Source organism: Cnephaeus nilssonii, assembly GCF_951640355.1.
Source record: "Cnephaeus nilssonii genome assembly, chromosome: 21".
In the NCBI taxonomy this organism is placed as follows: domain Eukaryota; kingdom Metazoa; phylum Chordata; class Mammalia; order Chiroptera; family Vespertilionidae; genus Cnephaeus; species Cnephaeus nilssonii.
Window position 1 is genome coordinate 37,083,622 of NC_137092.1, and position 19,541 is coordinate 37,103,162.

A 19,541-nucleotide genomic window follows, 5' to 3' on the forward strand; every position below is an offset into this window, starting at 1 on the left:
ACAGGATAGGGAATATAGCCACTAATCCTATGTAATAAAAGGCTAATATGCAAATCATCTCCTTGACCGACCGTGAGTTCGACCAGGGGGCGGGGCCAGCCAGCCAACCGCCTGAGGGAGGACCCTCTCCCCTCCCCCTAGCCTGCCTGGCCCTCTCTGAGGTAACCCTTTGTAAAGTATGTGATCATCTAACCATGATGCTGCACACCTGAAACCAATAGAAAATAGTATTGAAAGTAAACTAATTTAAATTGTTTTAAATTTAGAAATCCAAAAAAAGAAAAAGGAGAAGAAAGAGCAGGCTGGAGTAATATGTCCTCTGGGCCTCAGTAATGCGCCCCGGTCATTGTTAGCTTACAGGAGTGGGCGGGTGGGGGGCAGCGCTGTCAGCGGCCGCCCCAGGAGAAAGGCTCAGTTGGCAGGTGTTACTGATGCAGTTTTGTCATCCGCTATTTTCTGGTTTGAGAGGCACCACTTTGTCTTATTTATTTTGATCTCAATGAAATTTGAGAGACATATTCTCTTTTAACATGATTTAAATGGTTAGTGTTTGTTCTTAACTATCGTTTTAGAAGGTCCCCAAATATATGAGGGAAATCAAAATAGGAAATAGTCTCAAAATAGGAAGGGCTACTATAACAACTCGCTGGTCAGCTCCGTGGGCTCAGGAGGCATGGTGGTGCGTAGGCTGCTGCCTCTGCTTCTTATCATAGGATTTAGGAGGTTTCTCCACAGGTCCCTGGTGTTGGCAACATAAGCCCTGAATAATCAATCTCCCACTCATTCACACACACACACACACACACACACACACACACACACACCCCTGCATGCATAGAGGGTTCTCAGCAACCGTAAGCCATTCAGAGTAGTCCTTCAGAGTGGAGCCGCTCACAGAGCAACTCCAGCCTCAGAAGTGAGTCCACGCTCAAATTTCATGCTTTACATAAAGTCAGGCATCTTACTGCAACTTTCTGTTTGTCCCCTAGCTTTTTCATCAAGTCATCTGACTGTGCTAACGTTGGTATTTGGAAGGCTTAAAACGTATTTAATTTAACATAAAGAATTAAATATAAAACATCATATTTAATCAAGATGTTTTCAAAGCCAGTTCAATGAGATTCCTTGGGATGACTTGCTGTCTGAAAGGCCTAGGAAGAAAAGAAGAGAATCTTTTTAAAACCAGGAGGCAGCTTTTGGTTAGCTGTCAGGTGGGAGGGCCACGTGGATCTCAGTGGGATGCCTTTTCTCAACTCGTTGAGACTTCAGTCTGTATCTGTAATCAACTCTGTGGACATCTGAGTTGTTCATTTGTAATCTAACTATTCCTTCCTTTCGACTTCTTCCCAACAAATTCATCACAGGCTTATTCCACAATCCTCCTGAGAAGTTACGTTTGCACATTAATGTTAACACCTGGTAGTATACTACTTAGAACCTTAACACTATTACTTTATGTAGAACCCCAGTGCCTCAAGTCAGCCCCCACTGTCCATTACCGCGGTGTAACTTACCCAAGTCCATAATTCTCTTTGACGCTCCAAGAGATCTCTCTTCAGTATGCTGCCATCTTTCTACTCCTGGACCAAGCTCTAGTTCTTGAGGATCTCCACACCGGCTTTCTTACCCACAAGATGGGAGTAATGAGAGTAGGATTGTTGTGAGGATTAAATACATTAATACAGATGATTCACTAAAAGAAGTGCCTGGCCTGTTGTAAATGCTCAGAATCTTTTGTTATCTAATTGAGCTAAATGTCTTGTTTACTGAGGCAACGGGTCTCAATCACTATTTTCCAAAATGCTGCTTCCGGTTCAGAAGGATTTGATAACATGGGTAAAGGAAAAAAAGCAATAAAACTTGGCTCTGTGATTTTGAACCTGTGTGATTGGTATTCTAGAGAAAATATTAAACATGGGGATGATGGAGAGGAAAAGTACTTGCTTTCCTTCCAGTTCAGGTCTAGTGGGTTCAATACAGTTATTTGCATGGACGGACAATAAAAGCACTAGTATGCTTCTTTAAAAAAAAAAAAAACACGTCTTTCTCCTCTCAGCATTCTCATGAGAATGGTGTGGGAGTATGGGGACAGCACATGGAGCCATCATGTTCTCTTTACCAAAATGGATACAGCCACATTCAAGATTTTAAAATAGAGAAACTGGGCAGAAAGGTTGACTTAAGAAAAATGAAGATAAGTTTGATTTTAGACATGGGATGTGGAAATTGAGGTAGAAATAATGCATTTGAGTAGGAAAAAAAACTTTACAGGACTATGAAAGCCAAATATGGTAAGAGAAATGAGGATAAGAAAACCGATGTGGAAATCTTCCATGGTCTAAAGCTGATCTCTAAAACGCAGAAAACAGATGTCTTCCTTGAGAGAAAACGTAGGAAGAGAACATGAGGCTCGTGTTCATCCTCCCCATAGCTGTGTAGGATGTTCTCACACTCACAGTACATTTGAGATTGCCCTTTGCCTTTTTTTTCAGTACCAGGACAATGGGGACTGTATGCTGGGCTGCTCTTAGGAGGCATCATTGGTGTCATAATGATTGGCCAAGTGGTAATACTTCTGTTCAGGAGAAGAGGTAGGTGTCTAACAATATAGAGATGCTTATCATAGTCTCTGTGGTAAGCGAGGGACCTCTCACCACAAGCACCAACTTGCTATCTTCGATTTAGCTTTCCTCAGTGAGTACCTTTGCGAAAACACTGAGCAAACATATCCTGGGATCTTGTTCAGTTCAGTCGAATTCAAAATGTCTCAATCCCCTATACTAGCCTATGGGGATAAAAAGAGGCATGAGCTTGAGGTAGCTAACATGGGAGACATTATACACCATTAGTTTTAATTCAATATGACAAATTCTGCTGAAGGAGTCCTGACCAGAATTTTAATAGGAGCAGAATTCATAGGACTCTTGGATCTCACTCAAGAAAATTGTAATTATTGACCAATAAAAGGACATTATAATACCTTTTTGCTCAAAGGTCGAAATCCTATCTAATAAAAGAGTAATATGCAAATTAACCATCACTCCACTATGCCCACAAGCCACGCCCACAAGCCAATCAGGAGCCAATATGGAAATAAACCCAACCAAGATGGCTACAGCCACAGAGAGCAGGAGGGAGGCTTGGGTTTCCTCCTGCCCTTGCTGGCCTAGGCCTCCACTCAAGGCTACAAAGTTTCAATGATAGAAAATACATAAATCCAAACAGAAATGGCGGCAGCCACGGAGCTGGAAAGAGCAGGAGGCTAGGGTTGTCCCCAGCAATGGAGGAAGCCGAGCTTTCAGCACACCCTGGTCAGCCCAGGCCTCCGCTTAAGGATACAAAGTTTCAATTATAGAAGATACATAAATCCCAACAGAAATGGCTGCCACCACAGAGCAAACAGAAGGCTTGGCTCTGCTCCAGGCTACAAAGTTTCAATTGTAGAAGATAAATAAACCCCAGATACCAGGGCCTCCGCTTGGGTCGCCAGGGGGCATGGCCGGCCTGCAAACCACCAGAGGCCCCTCGCCCAGGCCACCCCACACCCCAAGGGAACACCCACCCTGATCTGGGACACCCTTCAGGGCAAACCAGCCAGCCCCCACCCATGCACCAGGCCTCTATCCTATCTAATAAAAGAGTAATATGCAGATTGACCATCACTCCAACACACAAGATGGCTGCCCCCATGTGGTCAAATATGGCTGCCCCCATATGGACACAAGATGGCCACCACAAAATGGGCAGTTGGGAGGGATCAGGCCTGCAAGGGAGGGCAGTTGGGGGTGATCAAGCCTGCAGGGGAGGGCAGTTAGGGGTGATCAGGCCTGCAGGGGAGGGCAGTTAGGGGTGACCAGGCTGGCAGAGGAGGGAAGTTGGGGGCAAACAGGCTGGCAGGGGAGCAGTTAGGCATCTATCAGGCTGGCAGGGGAGTGGTTATGGGGTGATCAGGCTGGCAGGCAGAAGCAGTTAGGGGCAATCAGGAAGGCAGGCAGGTGAGCAGTTGGGAGCCAGCAGTCCTGGATTGTGAGAGGGATGTCCCACTGGGATCGGGCCTAAACGGGCAGTCGGACATCCCTCGAGGGGTCCCAGATTGGAGAGGGTGCAGGCTGGCTGAGGGACACCTTCCCCCCCCCCATGCACGAATTTCGTGCACCGGGCCTCCAGTCTTTCTATAATTTCTCTTTATTCTTATGATATCCCTCTGAGAGAAGTAGGATGACTGTTTCTATGTGACTTAGCAATGGGCTAACAGAGGCACAGAGAGGCCAAGTGACTTGTCCAAGGTCACCCGGCTGGTTGGCAAGGAAATGAGAACTGTAACTATGTCTCCCAGCCACCAGGGTGCATTCCACTGGGAAGGCCCACAGGTCATCAGAAAACAGCAGAGGGATCACTCTTTACTAAGATTTTTGCACAAATCCCGACTCACCTTGGGAAAGCGTGCAATTTGTGAGGTTGCTTAATACCAAAGTAAATAATATAGAAAGTCACCTAGAGTAGACTAACACCATTAAGGCCCAATGATTTCCTTGCAGTTTAAGTGCCTAGAAGTAGTTTCTCCTGCCTTCTCCTCCAAACGGTCCTATGATTCAGTGTCTCAGGGCAGTGTGCTCCCTCCACCACACTTTCCTCACCCACCCACACGAGGGCCCCAAGACCCACCCGGCCTTCTCATGGTGAGGAGAGAACATATCTTTATGCCATCAAGTTGACGGCTGAGCTCATTTGCAAGTAGATCTATCTTGCCCACATGTTACCTTTTCGGAAAAGCCCTTACCTCAGCACTCTGGTGTTGGTTTTGCTTATATAAAAAAATCTAGATCACCACACAGCCACCTACTTTATCTCATTTCCTCCATCTAAGAGTTCGCTGGGGAGGAGGTTGGGGGGAGGGGTGATTCAGACAGAGCTCATGAGGACAGACTATGAGCATGGGGCAGGGCAACCACACTTGGCTTGGATAATAAGGAAACAGTGAGATACCATGGTTGAGAAAACGAATTAACACACCCACGTTAACCTCGTTAGTGGAAGGTGCTGGGAGTCTCACCCACATTCTTTCCTCAACTACATCCTACTCCTCATATAGTTGTGCTCTGAAGGGACTAGTACTCTTCATCCCACGACAATTTCCTACCACCATCCCCAACACACACACCCGTCCTCCTAGCCAGTCACCATGTATTCCTTGTCAGTCAGGAACACAAAAACCCTGTCTCAAACCTGTGGGAAAACCTGTTCTTAATATCTGTCCCCTCCAAAGGCTCTGCTCAAGAGATCCTGTTGGCAGTTTCTAATGCTGCCATCTGCAGGATGCTGCTGGACGCTGAAGGTTTCCCAACGGACTCTGGCAACTTCATATCCAGAATACACTGATTGAGAACATGGGCTTTGACGTTAGACAAACTTACATTCGAATGCAGACATTGCCACTGACCGAACATATGACTTAACCTCCCCTCTGGAAAATGAGAATAATATTATGTACTTCATGTTATTGTCATGGGGATGCATGAGTTCATACACAGAAATCATAGGATACCGTGGCTTCTGTGGATAGATGTCAGAGATATAGATAGATGATGATTGATAGATGATAGATAGATAGATAGATAGATAGATAGATAGATAGATTAGATAGATAGATAGACAGACATAGCACTTAATGTAGTGAGTTAAAACATCAATATTGAAGTCTATGGCCAGCAGAGGGCAGAACAGGAAGCATCTGGGAACAGTACCTTGTTTTAAAGATTTAAAGACTTGAAGTCATGGTAGCTTTATGCTTCAGGTGAGAGCTGAAGAGGACATTAGACAGCTTACATCTTCATTTTAAAGGCATGGTAACAGAAGAGACACAGTTAGCTGACATGTTTTGTTCAATGCCACACAGCTGATGAGGGCTAGAATGCAGATGCCCTAATTCTAAGGCCTTTTTCATGAGACCCGAAGGCTTCACTGACTTTGAGCAGAGTCAAGCTGGCTCCTGGAAACTTGTTCTTACACTGGGAACAAACCAGGAGACTGGATGATCTTGGTCCAGCGGTCTTTTTGAGAAGCAGCATTCAACCTTACTTCTTCCGTCTGACCATTTAGGACTGTCCCCCACAACGCTAAATTTCAGCCTGAGCTGAGCTGTAAGACTGAAAGTCCTTAAACACTGGGGTCTGTTCTTTATTTGTTCTCCTACAGCACCTAGGACAGTGCTAGGCGGGCACTTCTAACTTTGCAAACATTCATAGATTTGAACTGAAAGGATATATTAGAACTAACTTGCACCTCTTCTGTTACTGACTCTGATCACCTCAACCCCTGTCCTCCATTCTACATACATGCGCGCGCACACACACAAATACACACACACACACACACACATACATACACACACACACACACAGTCCTCAGCCACTATCAACCCTGACCAAAAAAGTGAAGCTGGAACCACCAAGCACTCCATGCCCATACCCACACGAGAAAATCGTACATTGACATTCCTTTAATTCTCTGAGCTTCTCCAGTTAACTGCCCATCATTTCCTCCCCAAGGATCACACCCTCTTTCTCTTCCAAAGAAAAGTATACCTCTCCTAAGTGGAGTTCCCTCAGAGACACGCTCCTAGTTCTTTAAGACAATAAATTCGTTGGTGTTCAAATGAGGGTACCCTAAAAATTTTGTGTACCCTAAAGATTTTGTGTCATTTCCTCTGGGTCAGGTCTCCATAGCCTCTGCCAAATAGGCCTCCACGTTTTAGTGTGTTACTTTCCCTCCATCCCTCTCACTGCTACATGATGCATGCAAAGAATGCCATGAAACATTAGAAAGAATGAGGTAGGTGGGAAATATCCTCAACACATTGTAAGTGAAAAGGTTAAGAAAAGTGTGTATCGAATGACCCCATTTGCACACAAAATATCTATATAAATACAGCAAATGTCTAGGACTGCACTGTCCCATATGGTAGTCACTAGCCATGTGTGGCTTTTTAAATTTAAATTAATTAGAATAAAATTGAATTTATAATTCAGTCCCTGGGTTGCATTAATCACAGTTCAATTGCTCAGTAGCCACTTGTGGCTTGTGGCTACCATATTAGACTGCAGACATGAAACATTTTCATCATCACAGGAAATTCTATTGCACAGAGCTGGTCCTGAAGGATATAAACGTAACTGTTAAAAGCGATGATTTCTGAGAATGAAATTGCACAGCTTAATGGGGTAGAGGGATATAATTTTTACTCTATACCATTTTTAAAATATATTTTTATTGCTTTCAGAGAGGAAAGGAGAAGGAGAGAGAGAGAGAGATAGGAACATCAATGATGAGAGAGAATCATTGATCAGCTGCCTCCCGCATGCCCCCTACTGGAGATCAACCCTGCAACCCGGGCATGTGCCCTGACTGGGAATCCAACTGAGACCTCCTGGTTTATAGGTCGACATTCAACCACTGAGGCACACCGGCAGGCTTACTATATACAATTTTTATTTTTGTAATGAGAATGGATTGTTTCTATAATTTTAAAAAGTTGTAAAATTGGTTAAAAATTAAAATGTTTTGCAACATTACTTTCCAGAAACCCTGGACTCTGAACAAAATTTCCTATTGGTAGGCAATAGAATGACATTATAACTTTATTTTCTAAGTAATCTCATGTGGACTATCCTTCTTAGAGTCCCTCCCCTTCACATACACATCAAGTCCCACTGAAACAGGGAGGCAAGAAAGCTGTGAGTGAAGCAGAAGGTTATGAGCCGAAAAATACAAAAAAAAAAAAGGCATAAATAACTCACCCTGCCCTTTAAAAACTTAGAATCCTATTAAAAAACCAGATACACACATCAAAAAAATAAAGATTAACATAATGTATGACATGTAACGTGAATTGGGGGTTTACTATTTGCCAGGCACTACTCTAAACCCTTCACAAGTCATGTCTCATGTTTTCATCACAACAGCCCTGTGAGGCAGGTGTTTCAACCCATTTCACAGATAGGAAAATAGGCCCAGGGCGTTCAAGTAACTAACCTAATGCCAAATGACAGGTGTGCAGGGGGTTGGGGCGGGGGGGGGGGGGGTGGTGACTCAGTGCTTTGTTCCTATGATGCTCTTGGGAAAATTGGTACACAATGCGGGGAGGAGGGTTCATGCTGGTGACCAGAGGGAGATAACTCTATGGTTTCTTTTCTCCAGGTCACACAGACCATTACGAGCCAACAGTGGAAGCCAAAAACCTTACTATCTATTCCCAAGTCCAGAAATCAGGTGTAAGTTCTACACTTTCTTTTTCTGGGGTGTTTCCTATGGCTTCCTGCCAGTTCGCCATGCATTTCTGACATTCACGGTTCTCCGTGGGTTCTGAAGCAGGGGAAGTTAAGGGAGCAGAAGTCAAGAGCAAGAGCCTTTTGAAAGGATATTAGCTTCAGTATCAGATGGGACTATTTGTTAGCGAAATAACAGAAAATACCGGGTAATCTTCTGGTCATCTGTTTCTTCATAGGGGAAAAAAAAAAGGAAGTTAGAAAGACATGACATGTGACTCCTTCCAGCTCACACGTATTCTAGGAGTCTACCATTCCAGGCTATGAAACTCTCTCCTTCTCTAGGGGAAAAGGTTTAGGAAAGTAATTGTGTGACAGGTTGGTCTGGTCCATGTTTAGAAGTTTGCAAAGTGCCAAGGAAGGGAGATCTTGAGGATTCTGGCTTGACAGTGGTGAAGAGATGGAAGATGATACATAGGCAAAACAGTGATGGTTGGACTGAGACAGCAGAGAGGGATAAAGAAATTAGAGTTATGATGATGCTCAGCAGATGTCAAGAGGGGGATTAAAGGGATTATGATTAGCTATTATGATATTACAGTTTCTCAGACATGAAAACAGTTCTAGGGGATAGGCCAGTATCTGGCCATTCAGAGTTTACCGGAAAGCAAATTCTGGAGTAAGGGATATAAAGGCAAAGAGATCTTTGATTAGTATGTTTGGAAATTGCATCAGATGACAATAAATGCATTTCTGATAACCAGAGATGAACTTTTGGACAAAGCTCTTGTTTCTGCTGTCCTCTAGTGGCCCGGAGGGTTTATTACACAAGCCATGACAACCACTGAGAACCATCCTCCACCTACCTAATCTACCTAATAAAAGAGTAACATGCTAATTGACCATACCTTTGCGACACCCACCAGCCAATCAGGAGTTAGTATGCAAATTAACCCAACAAAGATGGCGGGTTAATTTGCACACACAGGCACCAAGCGGCCAGGGGCGGGGCGGGACACTTGCATCATCGCCATGGCAATGACACAGGTGTTCCACACCACTCCAGCCACTTCGGGCCTCTGGGCAGCGTGGGAAGGCGGAAAAGTGGCTCCGGGCCAGAGCGGAAAGGTGGCTCTGGGCTGGAGCGGAAAGGCAGCTTCGGCCAGAGCAAAGGCGGTGCCAGAAGCCAGGGGAAGGAGGGCCCATTGCACAAATCTTCTTGCATTGGGCCTCTAATATTAGTATATTAGAGTCCCAAGAGTAACCTTCACTCTTGCATTTACATATTTACATAACCAGGTTCAGCTTTATCATGGTCCTTTCTTATCTATTCGATGCAGTAAGCACCCCTCTTTTTACTGTATAAAGTATGGCATAGATACCAAAAGTGCACAATGCATGTGTCAGCTCAATGAGTTACTCCATCTCAATATCTAGTAAAGCAAATCTTTGTATCTTGTTTTTCTTTAAGAGTTTTTGACCATTTATATGTATTTTAGAATCAACTTCTCAAGTATCACAAAAAGGAAAAAAAATTCCTACCAGGATTGCATTGAATCTACAGATCTATTTGAGGAGAAATTATATCTTGCAGTATTGAGTCTCCCTAATACCATAAACTATTACTTAGATAAAGGAACAGAACATTGGCAGCAACCCCCAGCCCTCCTGGGCCCCTCCCAATCATTAACTTCTCACTCCTCCCCTAAGATAGCACTATCCTGACTTCTAAAACTATTATTTAGTTTTCTCTTTTTTCTTGATTTTATAAAAATGGAATCCTACAGTATCTTTCCTCTTGTTTGATTTCTTTTGCTCAACATTACCTTTATGATATTCATACATGTCTTTGAGCTTAGATATAATACATTCACTTTCCTTGTTTTATAGATGTCAATGCATGACTATACTAGTTTATTTATCTAGTTGACTATTGATGAACATTTGGATTATTTCCAGTGTGAGGCTACTATAAAAATGGCACTATGAACACTCATACATATATCCGTCTCTTGGTAGACATGTGCACATATTGTTGTACAGTATATACCTAGAAGTAGAATTGCTAAATCATAGAGTATGCATATCTTCAAATTTACTAGATAAGGCCAAACTTTTTTTTTTCAAAGTGGGTGTAACAACTTACTTTTCTATCAGATATATTGAGCAGATGTTAAGAGGGAGGCCAAAGGGATTATGATTAGCTATTATGATATTACTAGAGGCCTGATGCATGGATTCATGCATGAGGGGGGGTGTCCCTCGGCCTGGCCTGCGGGAATAGAGCCAAAACCAGCTCTCTGACATCCCCGGAGGGGTCCTGGATTGCTATAGGGCACAGGCCAGGCCGAGGGACCCTACCAGTGCACGATCAGGGCCAGGAGGGAGGGCTCCAAGGTGTATCCAGCCCGTCTTGCCCAGTCTCGATCAGCTGGACCCCAGCAGCAAGCTAACCTACCTGTCAGAGCATCTGCCCCCTGTGGTCAGTGCGCATCATAGCGACTGGTCAAACGGTTGAATGAACTGTCGGACACTTAACATATTAGGCTTTTATTATATAGGATAGTTATAAGAATTTCAGTTGCTACACATTCTAATCAAAACTTGGTATTATTAGTCTTTCAAATTTTAGTTATTCTGTTGGATGTGGATTTTTATAGTTTTATTTTGCATTCACCTCATTATAGGATGTATTTCCTTTATTTTATTCTCTGGAAATGTTTGGGTACAATTTATGTTATATTTCTCCTTAAATATTTGGCAGGATTCATGAGTGAAGCCAGGGGTGTCTTTGAGAGGATATTTAAATTATTTTTTATTATTTAATTTGCCTATTAGATTAGTAATTAAACAAATTGCTTACCCTAGAAATAAGGAAATGCATCCTTGATGACCTATCAAAGTCTAATATTTATTTCCTTCCTGGGCAATACTTTAACTCCACTTTTATTTTTTTTAACTCCATCTTTAATTTCACCTCTTGATTTATGTGCCTTTTTGGTCATTATTTTAATTTCATATATGTTTTAAACATAAAAGACAATTATTGTTTTCAATATGCATTTAGACTTAACCACATCTTTATATTTTTTTGTTCATATTTACAATGCCCATGTGATATTACATAAAGACTGTGATACCATGGACAATTATCCACATTTACTAATATTTTCTTTGTTCTTATTTTTAATGGCTATTTAATACCTTCATAAAGGCTATAATAACATAGAAAATTCTTTACCAAATAAATGTCTGCTGTCTGCTAGGGACTCTTATAGGTCTTATCAGGGCTAGCACCTTGCACAGTTCCAGGGGATAGCATTCATAAAGAATGAGGGTATGATGCACCTGGAGTTTCTTGTAAATAATGCTTCGTGGAGTTGTGCCCTAACTGAAGGCTTCAAGATACAAAAAGGTACTAAGTTATTACACCCATGTTTAAAAGAATTCCTTAAGCCTAGATAAAAATCCTTACGTGAAATCTAACAACCTGCTAACCATATTGTGTTGAAGTGATAAAGCTATGTGTGTTTCCACTATACTTTTTTCTTCTCTCTAAACTTTTTATTGATTTTTTACAGAGAGGAAGAGAGAAGGATAGAGAGTTAGAAACATCGATGATAGAGAAACACCAATCAGCTGCCTCTTGCACAACCCCTACTGGGGATGTGCCCGCAACCAAGGTACATGCCCTTGACCGGAATCGAACCCGGGACCCTTCAGTCCGCAGGCCGACGCTCTATCCACTGAGCCAAACCGGTTTCGGCTCTCTCTAAACTTTTTAATGAGATGTGAAAAGCAACTCAATTGCCTTCTCCCCCATGCCTCTAAGTCAGGTCATAGAAACGCCCTCCCAGGCAGTCAGACGGGCAGGGGTTGCTTCTGTTGATAAAGGTCTCTAAAATAGTTTTACATTCTTCTTGTGCATCTCAATATTGCAAGTAATTCTTCCTTAAATTCAAAACTTCTCCAAAATGTAGTATCTACAAATTGTATGGGATCTTGAAAGTCATCTATTGGACCCAAGCAATTACTGCTTGAATTACTTTCTGCAGCATTACTTTCAAAGTGTTGGCTATCTTCTTTTTACTAAAATATAGTCTCAGACAAAGCATTAGCAGCATCACCTGGGACCTTGTTAGAAATGCAGAATCCCAGGCCCCACCCCATACCTTCTGAAATAGAACCAGCCTCCTAAGAAAATCCCTAAGTAGCCCTAGCCAGTTTGGCTCAGTGGATAGAGTGTCTGCCTGCGGACTGCCGAGTCCCACATTCGATTCTGGTCAAAGGCACATGCCTAGGTTGCAGGCTCAATCCCCAGTAGAGGGTGTGCAGGAGGCAGCCATTCAATGATTCTCTCTCATCATTGATGTTTCTATCTCTCTCTCCCTCTCCCTTCCTCTCTGAAATCAATTTTTAAAAAAGAAAAGAAAAGAAAGAAAATCCCCAAGTAAATCATAGGTACACTGAAGTATGAGAAGCCCTGAGCCACCTAAGCATTCTCAGTAGTGAGGGTCTCACTGCCTCCCAATGCAATTCATCCCACATTTGAGCGCCTTTTATTTTAGAAAAACCTTTATTACATTGCACAAAGATTTCCCTAAAATTCCAACCTGGGTTTAAACCTGAAGGACTCCACATTACAAACCCAATTTCTCTTCTACATGGCAACTCATCAAAATACATGAAGAGAAAGATCATGTTCCACCTGGAAGCTTTTCTCCTTCAAGTAACCTCTTCCAATTCCTTACCGCTCCCTTAAGGTGACAAGAGTCTAAGTTGTCTCCCATTAGAAACCATGTGCTTCAGTTTCGAGTCTTGCTCTCTATCAGGAAAAGTGGAGAGTAGCATTACTCTACACCAGAGTACCCCGCATCCTTGTTGAAAGGATGGATTCCCTGGCATAAAATATGTCATCTCCATCTTACAGGGTTGTGGTCACCATGTACCCCCACACTGACTTCATCCTGGTATTGTAGATTGTAATTCATTCAAAGTGACACCAGCCCTATTTTGTGGGGAATGCAAAGAAATCTAGCCGATTTCTCAAGGAATTGATGGTCTATTTGGAGAAACAATGTTTACATAGGAGTGTGTTAAATTCAGCATACAGTTAAGTGCCATCGTGTGTGGGTTAGATTTTAAATAACCGAGGAATTGCCCTGACCGGTTTGGCTCGGTGGCTGGAGCATCGGCCTGCAGACTGAAAGGTCCCAGGTTCGATTCCGGTCAAGGGCATGTACCTGGGTTGTGGGCACACCCCCAGTAGGGAGTGTGCAGGAGGCAGCTGATTAATGTTTCTCTCTCATCAATGTTTCTGACTCTCTATCCCTCTCCCTTCCTCTCTGTAAAAAAAAAAAACAACAATAAAATATATTTTAAAATAAATAAATAAATAAATAACCGAGGAATTTAGGTCAAGGAGAGGTCAGTAGAAGGTGGGCGACCAGAGGAGAAGGGTCTGGTGGAAAGAGCAGACACTTTACAAGTGCTCGGTGGGACTCCAGGCTTCAGTGCTTCTTGCATTGTTCCTCTGTAAAATGTCCGTGACAACAGTATTTAGCACGCAGAGTGGTTGTGAGACTAATGAAAAGACATGTGAAGAACTTTGTAAACTTTAACACACATGTAGGTGGTTATTATGAAGTTCCATAGTTCATACGGGAAACAGAAGTAAGGAAAAACCATGTTGGAGTGTGGGGATGGCATGAAGTCTGCATGCAGTGGATGATATGAGCCAGGCTCAGATACCATGAGATGGCCTTCGCTTCAGGTGTCCCAGGAAGAGCCACACCGATTTTGGTTCACTGTAAGGAAGGCCTTTCACACATCTGGGCAGCACAAACGACGAGTTAGGCTGACGCGTGAGGTTGTGAGCGCTAAGGTGTCACTGTGGAGTCCAAGCAAAGCCCCAAGAATTGAGTTCCTGGGAATTTGGGGGAGAATTTCCACCTGGGAAGGAGGCTGGACCAAATTATTCTAAGGAGTTTTCTAACTCAAAGCTTTTTGATTCTGTGCTTCTGAGTGGGGAATAACTCAATGGTAACTCCATGGATGAGAAATATTCAACTAACTTCCTACTTTATTTGCTTCTCTCTAGTCTGTTCAGAAGAAACCTGATCGCCTGCCCGCTCAGGACCCCTGCACCACCATTTACGTGGCTGCCACAGAGCCTGCCCCAGAGCCTGTTCAGGTGAGGCATCTCTGTAGAGAGGGAAGCGGAGGAGAGGAAAGGGTGGGAACCTCTCACGGCTGCTCACGTGGGTCACAGCTTCCTCTGCTCACTAGTGTTTCTCAGAATCCGCTGGTATCTTTGTTAAAAATGAAGATTCCTGGAGTTTTCCACCCAGGATTCAGTTCGATCAGAATGCCTAAGGCAAGCAGCCAGGCAGCTACACACCAAAAACAACATCCCCCGGGGATCCAGACGCACCTTTAAGTTTGGGGATTGCGCCCTAGCCAGTTTGGCTCAGTGGATAGAGCGTCGGCCTGCGGACCGAAGGGTCTCAGATTCGATTCTGGCCAAGGGCACATGCCTGGGTTGCGGGCTTGATCCCCAGTGGGGGGCGTGCAGGAGGCAGCCAATCAATGATTCTCTCTCATCATTGATGTTTCTATCTCTCTCTACCTCTTCCTTCCTCTCTGAAATCAATAAAGAAATATATTTTTTATTAAAAAAAAGTTTGGGGATTGCAGTTTGAGTCCAGGAGTTCTCAAGTCCAGCTGCGTAACAGAATCATTTGTAAAATGCCTGTGTCTAGGCTCCGTCCCGCCCTATTTAATCAGAATGTTTAGGGGCTGAGCGCTGCGTAGGTATGAAGACTAGAAGAGAATGTGACTGGCAGCCCAGAATGAGCCTCACCCGTTCTACCCCATCGCAGAATCAGCCTTGGATTCATTCCACTTGACAGCAATCTCTCCTTTTACTAAATGGACAGAAATAAATTCTGGGCTGGAATCTTGGCTCTGGCTGTGCTCTCTTAAATAAAGCACTTTAGGAGACGGTTGAGGGTTAGAAGGCCACAGGAAGGCCTACATTTACGCCTCTTCCTCGAAGCTCTCACTGTACACCTGCTCTGACTTCAAAATCTTTACAAAATCGTGTAAATTTATAATGAAGTTTTCTGAGGAAAGAAAAACAGTGTATTCCATAGAAAAACCTCCTGATTTTTCCCACTTCTGTCTCTTTCTTTCTCAGACACTTGAATCTCCTCTCTCTGTAAAAGGTCTTTGCCCCAAATCTTCACCCCCTCTCCCTCTGTCTCTCCTGCCTGAACCACTAACCCTTTGTAAAGCTCAGGAATTTGGGATTCTCTTAGCTTCTCCAAACTGTGCCCCATGAGAGCAAAACAAATGGTTTTCCTTATACACTGAGTGGCCAGATTATTATAATCTCTGAACACATAATAATCTGGCCACTCAGTGTTGTGTGTGTGTGTGTGTGTGTGTGTGTGTGTGTGTGTGTGTGTGTGTGTATTAGAGGCCCGGTGCATGAATTCGTGCATGGGTGGGGTCCGGCCAGCCTAGCCAAGGGGAGGGGACATGGGTGGTTGGCTGGCCTACCTGCTGGTCGAACTCCTGGTCGAGGGGACAATTTGCATATTAGCCTTTTATTATATAGGATATACACTGAGTGGCCAGATTATTATACGTTCAGAGATCATAATAATCTGGCCCCTCAGTGTATGTCAGGAGAAGGGAAGAGAACAAGGAGGGGAGAGCGCCAGGTTCTGGTCCTCAGATCACAGGTTTCCCCGTCTCCTGTCTCCTGAAGGCAGGCATCCGCTTGGAAGGAGCCATAGTCCACCTTGCGGGCACGACAGGCAGCTGGGGCTGAGAGCCACCTCCGCCAGCGGTGCCTGACTTTGACAGACAGGCCCTGAGCAAGCATCTGTACTATAAGATTCCTGAGGCCCCTCCTTTTTCCTAAGCTGTGCTGTCCCTATTCGTTCCTGTGAAGCTAGAACCCGTCCCCCCACTCACAGACGCCCTCTGTTTTGCCCCCAGGAACCAAGCTCCATCACCGTCTATGCCAGTGTGACACTTCCAGAGAGCTGACACTGCAGACCCCGGGTAGGGACTGGCGGAAGGAGCACGGAGGAGCCAAAAGAAACACTGAACTTGGCCCCAGGTCTCAAGTTCTCACGATACTCTACAGACCGGCACTCCTCGGGGATGTCAACTCCCTGGGGATGTCGCTTCCACACCCACCAGTGACAGGAACAAGAAAGGGAAGTTTCCCACGCACTTAGTCTGCTCTGCGGGGCACGGGCCCAGGACAGTTTTCCGTCTCTGTGGTGCAGCAGACAGAATGGACAATGCAAACCCACGAGTCTAGACCTTCGGTGTCTTGCTCTTCGCCGGGAGTGGATAAGGAAAGCCACAGGCAGAAAGCCAGCACGTAGAGCTCCGAGCTCAGGCACTGGCCACCAGCAGAGCCTGGAACCCTTTCCACTCTGGCTGCCTGTACTTGGTTCTGGGAGCTGCTGCGGGTCACCACGCAGGCCTGATCGAGGCCCGGTGCCTCAGGCACTCTCTCTGGATGGGCAATGAAGGATGAGATCCTTATTATATGTAAAACACTGTGACAAAAGAAGCTGAAGAGTCAATAAACTGAAAACATGGCTTTGAGGTCTCCGAGCTTTGAATAATGGAATGAAAATCATCTAAGATTCTTAAAAGTATAGTCTTAAGAATGTGCAGATGGTGCTCAGATTTAAAGAAAAGTGGCAAGTATTTGGTGATGCTTGTTACAAAGAAATCTGCGATCATCAGAACTTATTTTAGGGTGATTTTTCACTTCCCCAAATTATTTTTAAATTCTAGTTCTCTCTCTGCTCTGTTGAGCAACAAACCTGGAGCTTCAGCTAAGACTCGTCAACCTTATTCTGAACTCGTTTTACATCCGAGGCCTCACATGGCCAGGGTCTCCAGCAGGAACTTCCTAACCCCTGCCGCTGAATCTATCCTAAAGGAGAAGAAAATTAACATATTTTAGCCCCCCAGTTTCAAGGAATTGAATGCTAAATAAATTGCAGGCTGCAGACAGAGAGAGCTTCTTTTCATAAAGTCCTATTTTCTTCCTATTCTCTTGCTTTCAGACAGACCTTCCTCAATGGAAGCTCTTCCTCTTTCTGGTAGGTCCTTGTATGACACTAAGAAAGCACCAGCTGTCTTCCAACCATGGAGCGAGGATCACAACTTCCCAGCTCAGAACTCTGAGGTCCTATCTCCTGGGACCTCCTCTGTTCAGTCCATTCATACTTTAGTTCTGTTGCTTGGTGTAGCTCATTCCCCAGTAACGATTTTGGTAATAGTGTTCTTAGCTGTAATCAACAGAAACGGGACTGGATTTTGTTTTAATATATTTTTATTAATGTCAGAGAAGAACGGAGAGGGAGAGAGAGAGATAGAAACATCAATGATGAGAGAGAATCACTGATTGGCTGCCTTCCGGGCATGTGCCCTTGACCGGAATCAAACCTGGGACCCTTCAGTCCACAGGCCGACGCTCTACCCACTAAGCCAAACAGGCTAGGACTGGATTTTATATATATATATTTTTTTATGTAGAAAAGGATTCTACTGAAAAGATATTGCTAAGGGGCTTCTGTAAAACCATGCTTTGAAAATGAGCAGGAAACAGGAAGACATAGCTGTGGCCAGGACCACAGCCCAAATCACAAACCCAGCTCAGGGGTGGCAACGCTGAGCACCAGTTGCTCTGCCATTGTACTCCAGCACTTGATCTGGGCTCCACCACCCCCTCCCTACCTCCTACCTCCGCTGGATTAGAAACTCATTCTGCTGTTGGCACTGTCTGCACCAAAGTGACTGTTCCAGGGTCCTTATTCATCTCTGCATCTCTATTTTCTAACCCAGAGTCTGAGCCTGAGTGGCCCGTGATAGGCCACTCACCCATGTTCTCTCCAGGGAGGCTGGGAATTGAATACCTGCCATTTTCTCCTGGCACAGTGGTAGGTGGGATCTGCCTCTTATGAGTCAGCAAATTCCCAAACATAAGCAGTGGAATTCAATGTTGGGCAGACAAAAAAAAATGTCCACTACATCACCTTTGTCTAACCTTGGGCGGTCTGAGCACTCTCTCCTTTACAACTCAGATCGCCCCAGCAGCTCAGTGTTCAGCACTTGGTTTTTCCTGTGGCTGCATCCCACACGCAAAGGGGAAAAGAAGGGGCTAATCCCTCAGAGTTTCCTGTCTCAGATCAAGACCTCACTGGGGAGGGTGGCCGTGTCTTGGAGTCTTTTGTGCCATCCTTCCCATGACCGGGAAAGCAGGGAGCCCCTCCGTGAGCGAGCTGGAGCATTCCTTTGCCTTGGGCTTAAAAAATAAAAGTAAAACTGATACTTTAGAGTCTGATTTCCCCATGTTTCTTCTCTAATGTTGTTTTCTGAATGAGCACATCTGAATTCTGGAGAACTCAGGAGGAAAAGACTCATTTTCCGTCTTAAGGGACTGCGGTTCTGCAGTACAACCGGGCATGCTCTCAAGCCTCTTTCGGACACTTTCTCCAGTCAAACCACCCGGATGTGATTGGTAAAGGGTGCAGACGCTGACTGAGAAACTACCCGTTACAGTAAGTGGCTTCTCTTCCTGCAGTTTCTGTTCCTACCTCCAGGAAACGAATTAAACACAGACAGTGCGTCAAGGAACTTGGACCCGTGTCTTGTGATACCGACAGGATTCGTGGCACAGTAGGATGGCAACACATGCTTCGTGGCCTGTGTCTCTATAGCTGTAGTTGTGTAGTACCGAAGGTGGCTGCTTTGATTGGAGGAGCCGTGAGATGGTTCCTTTCCTACGGGAGGTGCCCTCTCCACCAAAGTCAGGAGCCCCCTTCCACATGGAGAAGAGAACGGTGTTGAAAGGATGGTTTCCTTTTTTGTCACTGCCAGAGTAATTGCCTTGCCCAAACTTCTCCAAATTCCCCCTGTGGAATTTCTAAACTGTAGCAGTGTGGCCCTAACAGGTTTGGCTCAGTGGATAGAGCGTTGGTCTGCGGACTGAAGGTTCCCAGGTTCGATTCCGGTCAAGGGCATGTACCTTGGTTGTGGGCACATCCCCAGTGGGGAGTGTGCAGAAGGCAGCTGATGGATGTTTCTCTCTCATCAATGTTTCTAACTCTTTATCCCTCTCCCTTCCTCTCTGTAAAAAATCAATAAAATATGTGGGGAAAAAACTAGCAGTGTGGACATTTTGGTCCAGATCATTGTTTTCATGGCTGCCCCATGCAGTGCATGATGTTTAGCAGATGC

At 44.6% G+C, this 19,541-nt stretch overlaps 1 protein-coding gene across 3 annotated transcripts in view; it reads left to right on the forward strand.

The window, feature by feature from the left end:
- Window positions 1-19,333, forward strand: part of SLAMF1 (signaling lymphocytic activation molecule family member 1) — a 41,689-nt gene extending 22,356 nt beyond the window's left edge. For 2 of the 3 annotated variants that reach the window (XM_079762138.1, XM_079762140.1), the window contains 4 exons: window positions 2,493-2,591; window positions 8,197-8,270; window positions 14,365-14,457; window positions 16,272-19,331. In XM_079762138.1, coding sequence (XP_079618264.1) covers window positions 2,493-2,591; window positions 8,197-8,270; window positions 14,365-14,457; window positions 16,272-16,322 — 317 coding nt within the window. In that variant the 3' untranslated portion in view covers window positions 16,323-19,331. Of the gene's footprint in view, window positions 1-2,492; window positions 2,592-8,196; window positions 8,271-14,364; window positions 14,458-16,271 lie in introns of all 3 variants that reach the window. The other variant, XM_079762139.1, reaches the window with a different exon arrangement.
- The last annotated feature ends 208 nt before the right edge of the window (window positions 19,334-19,541 follow it).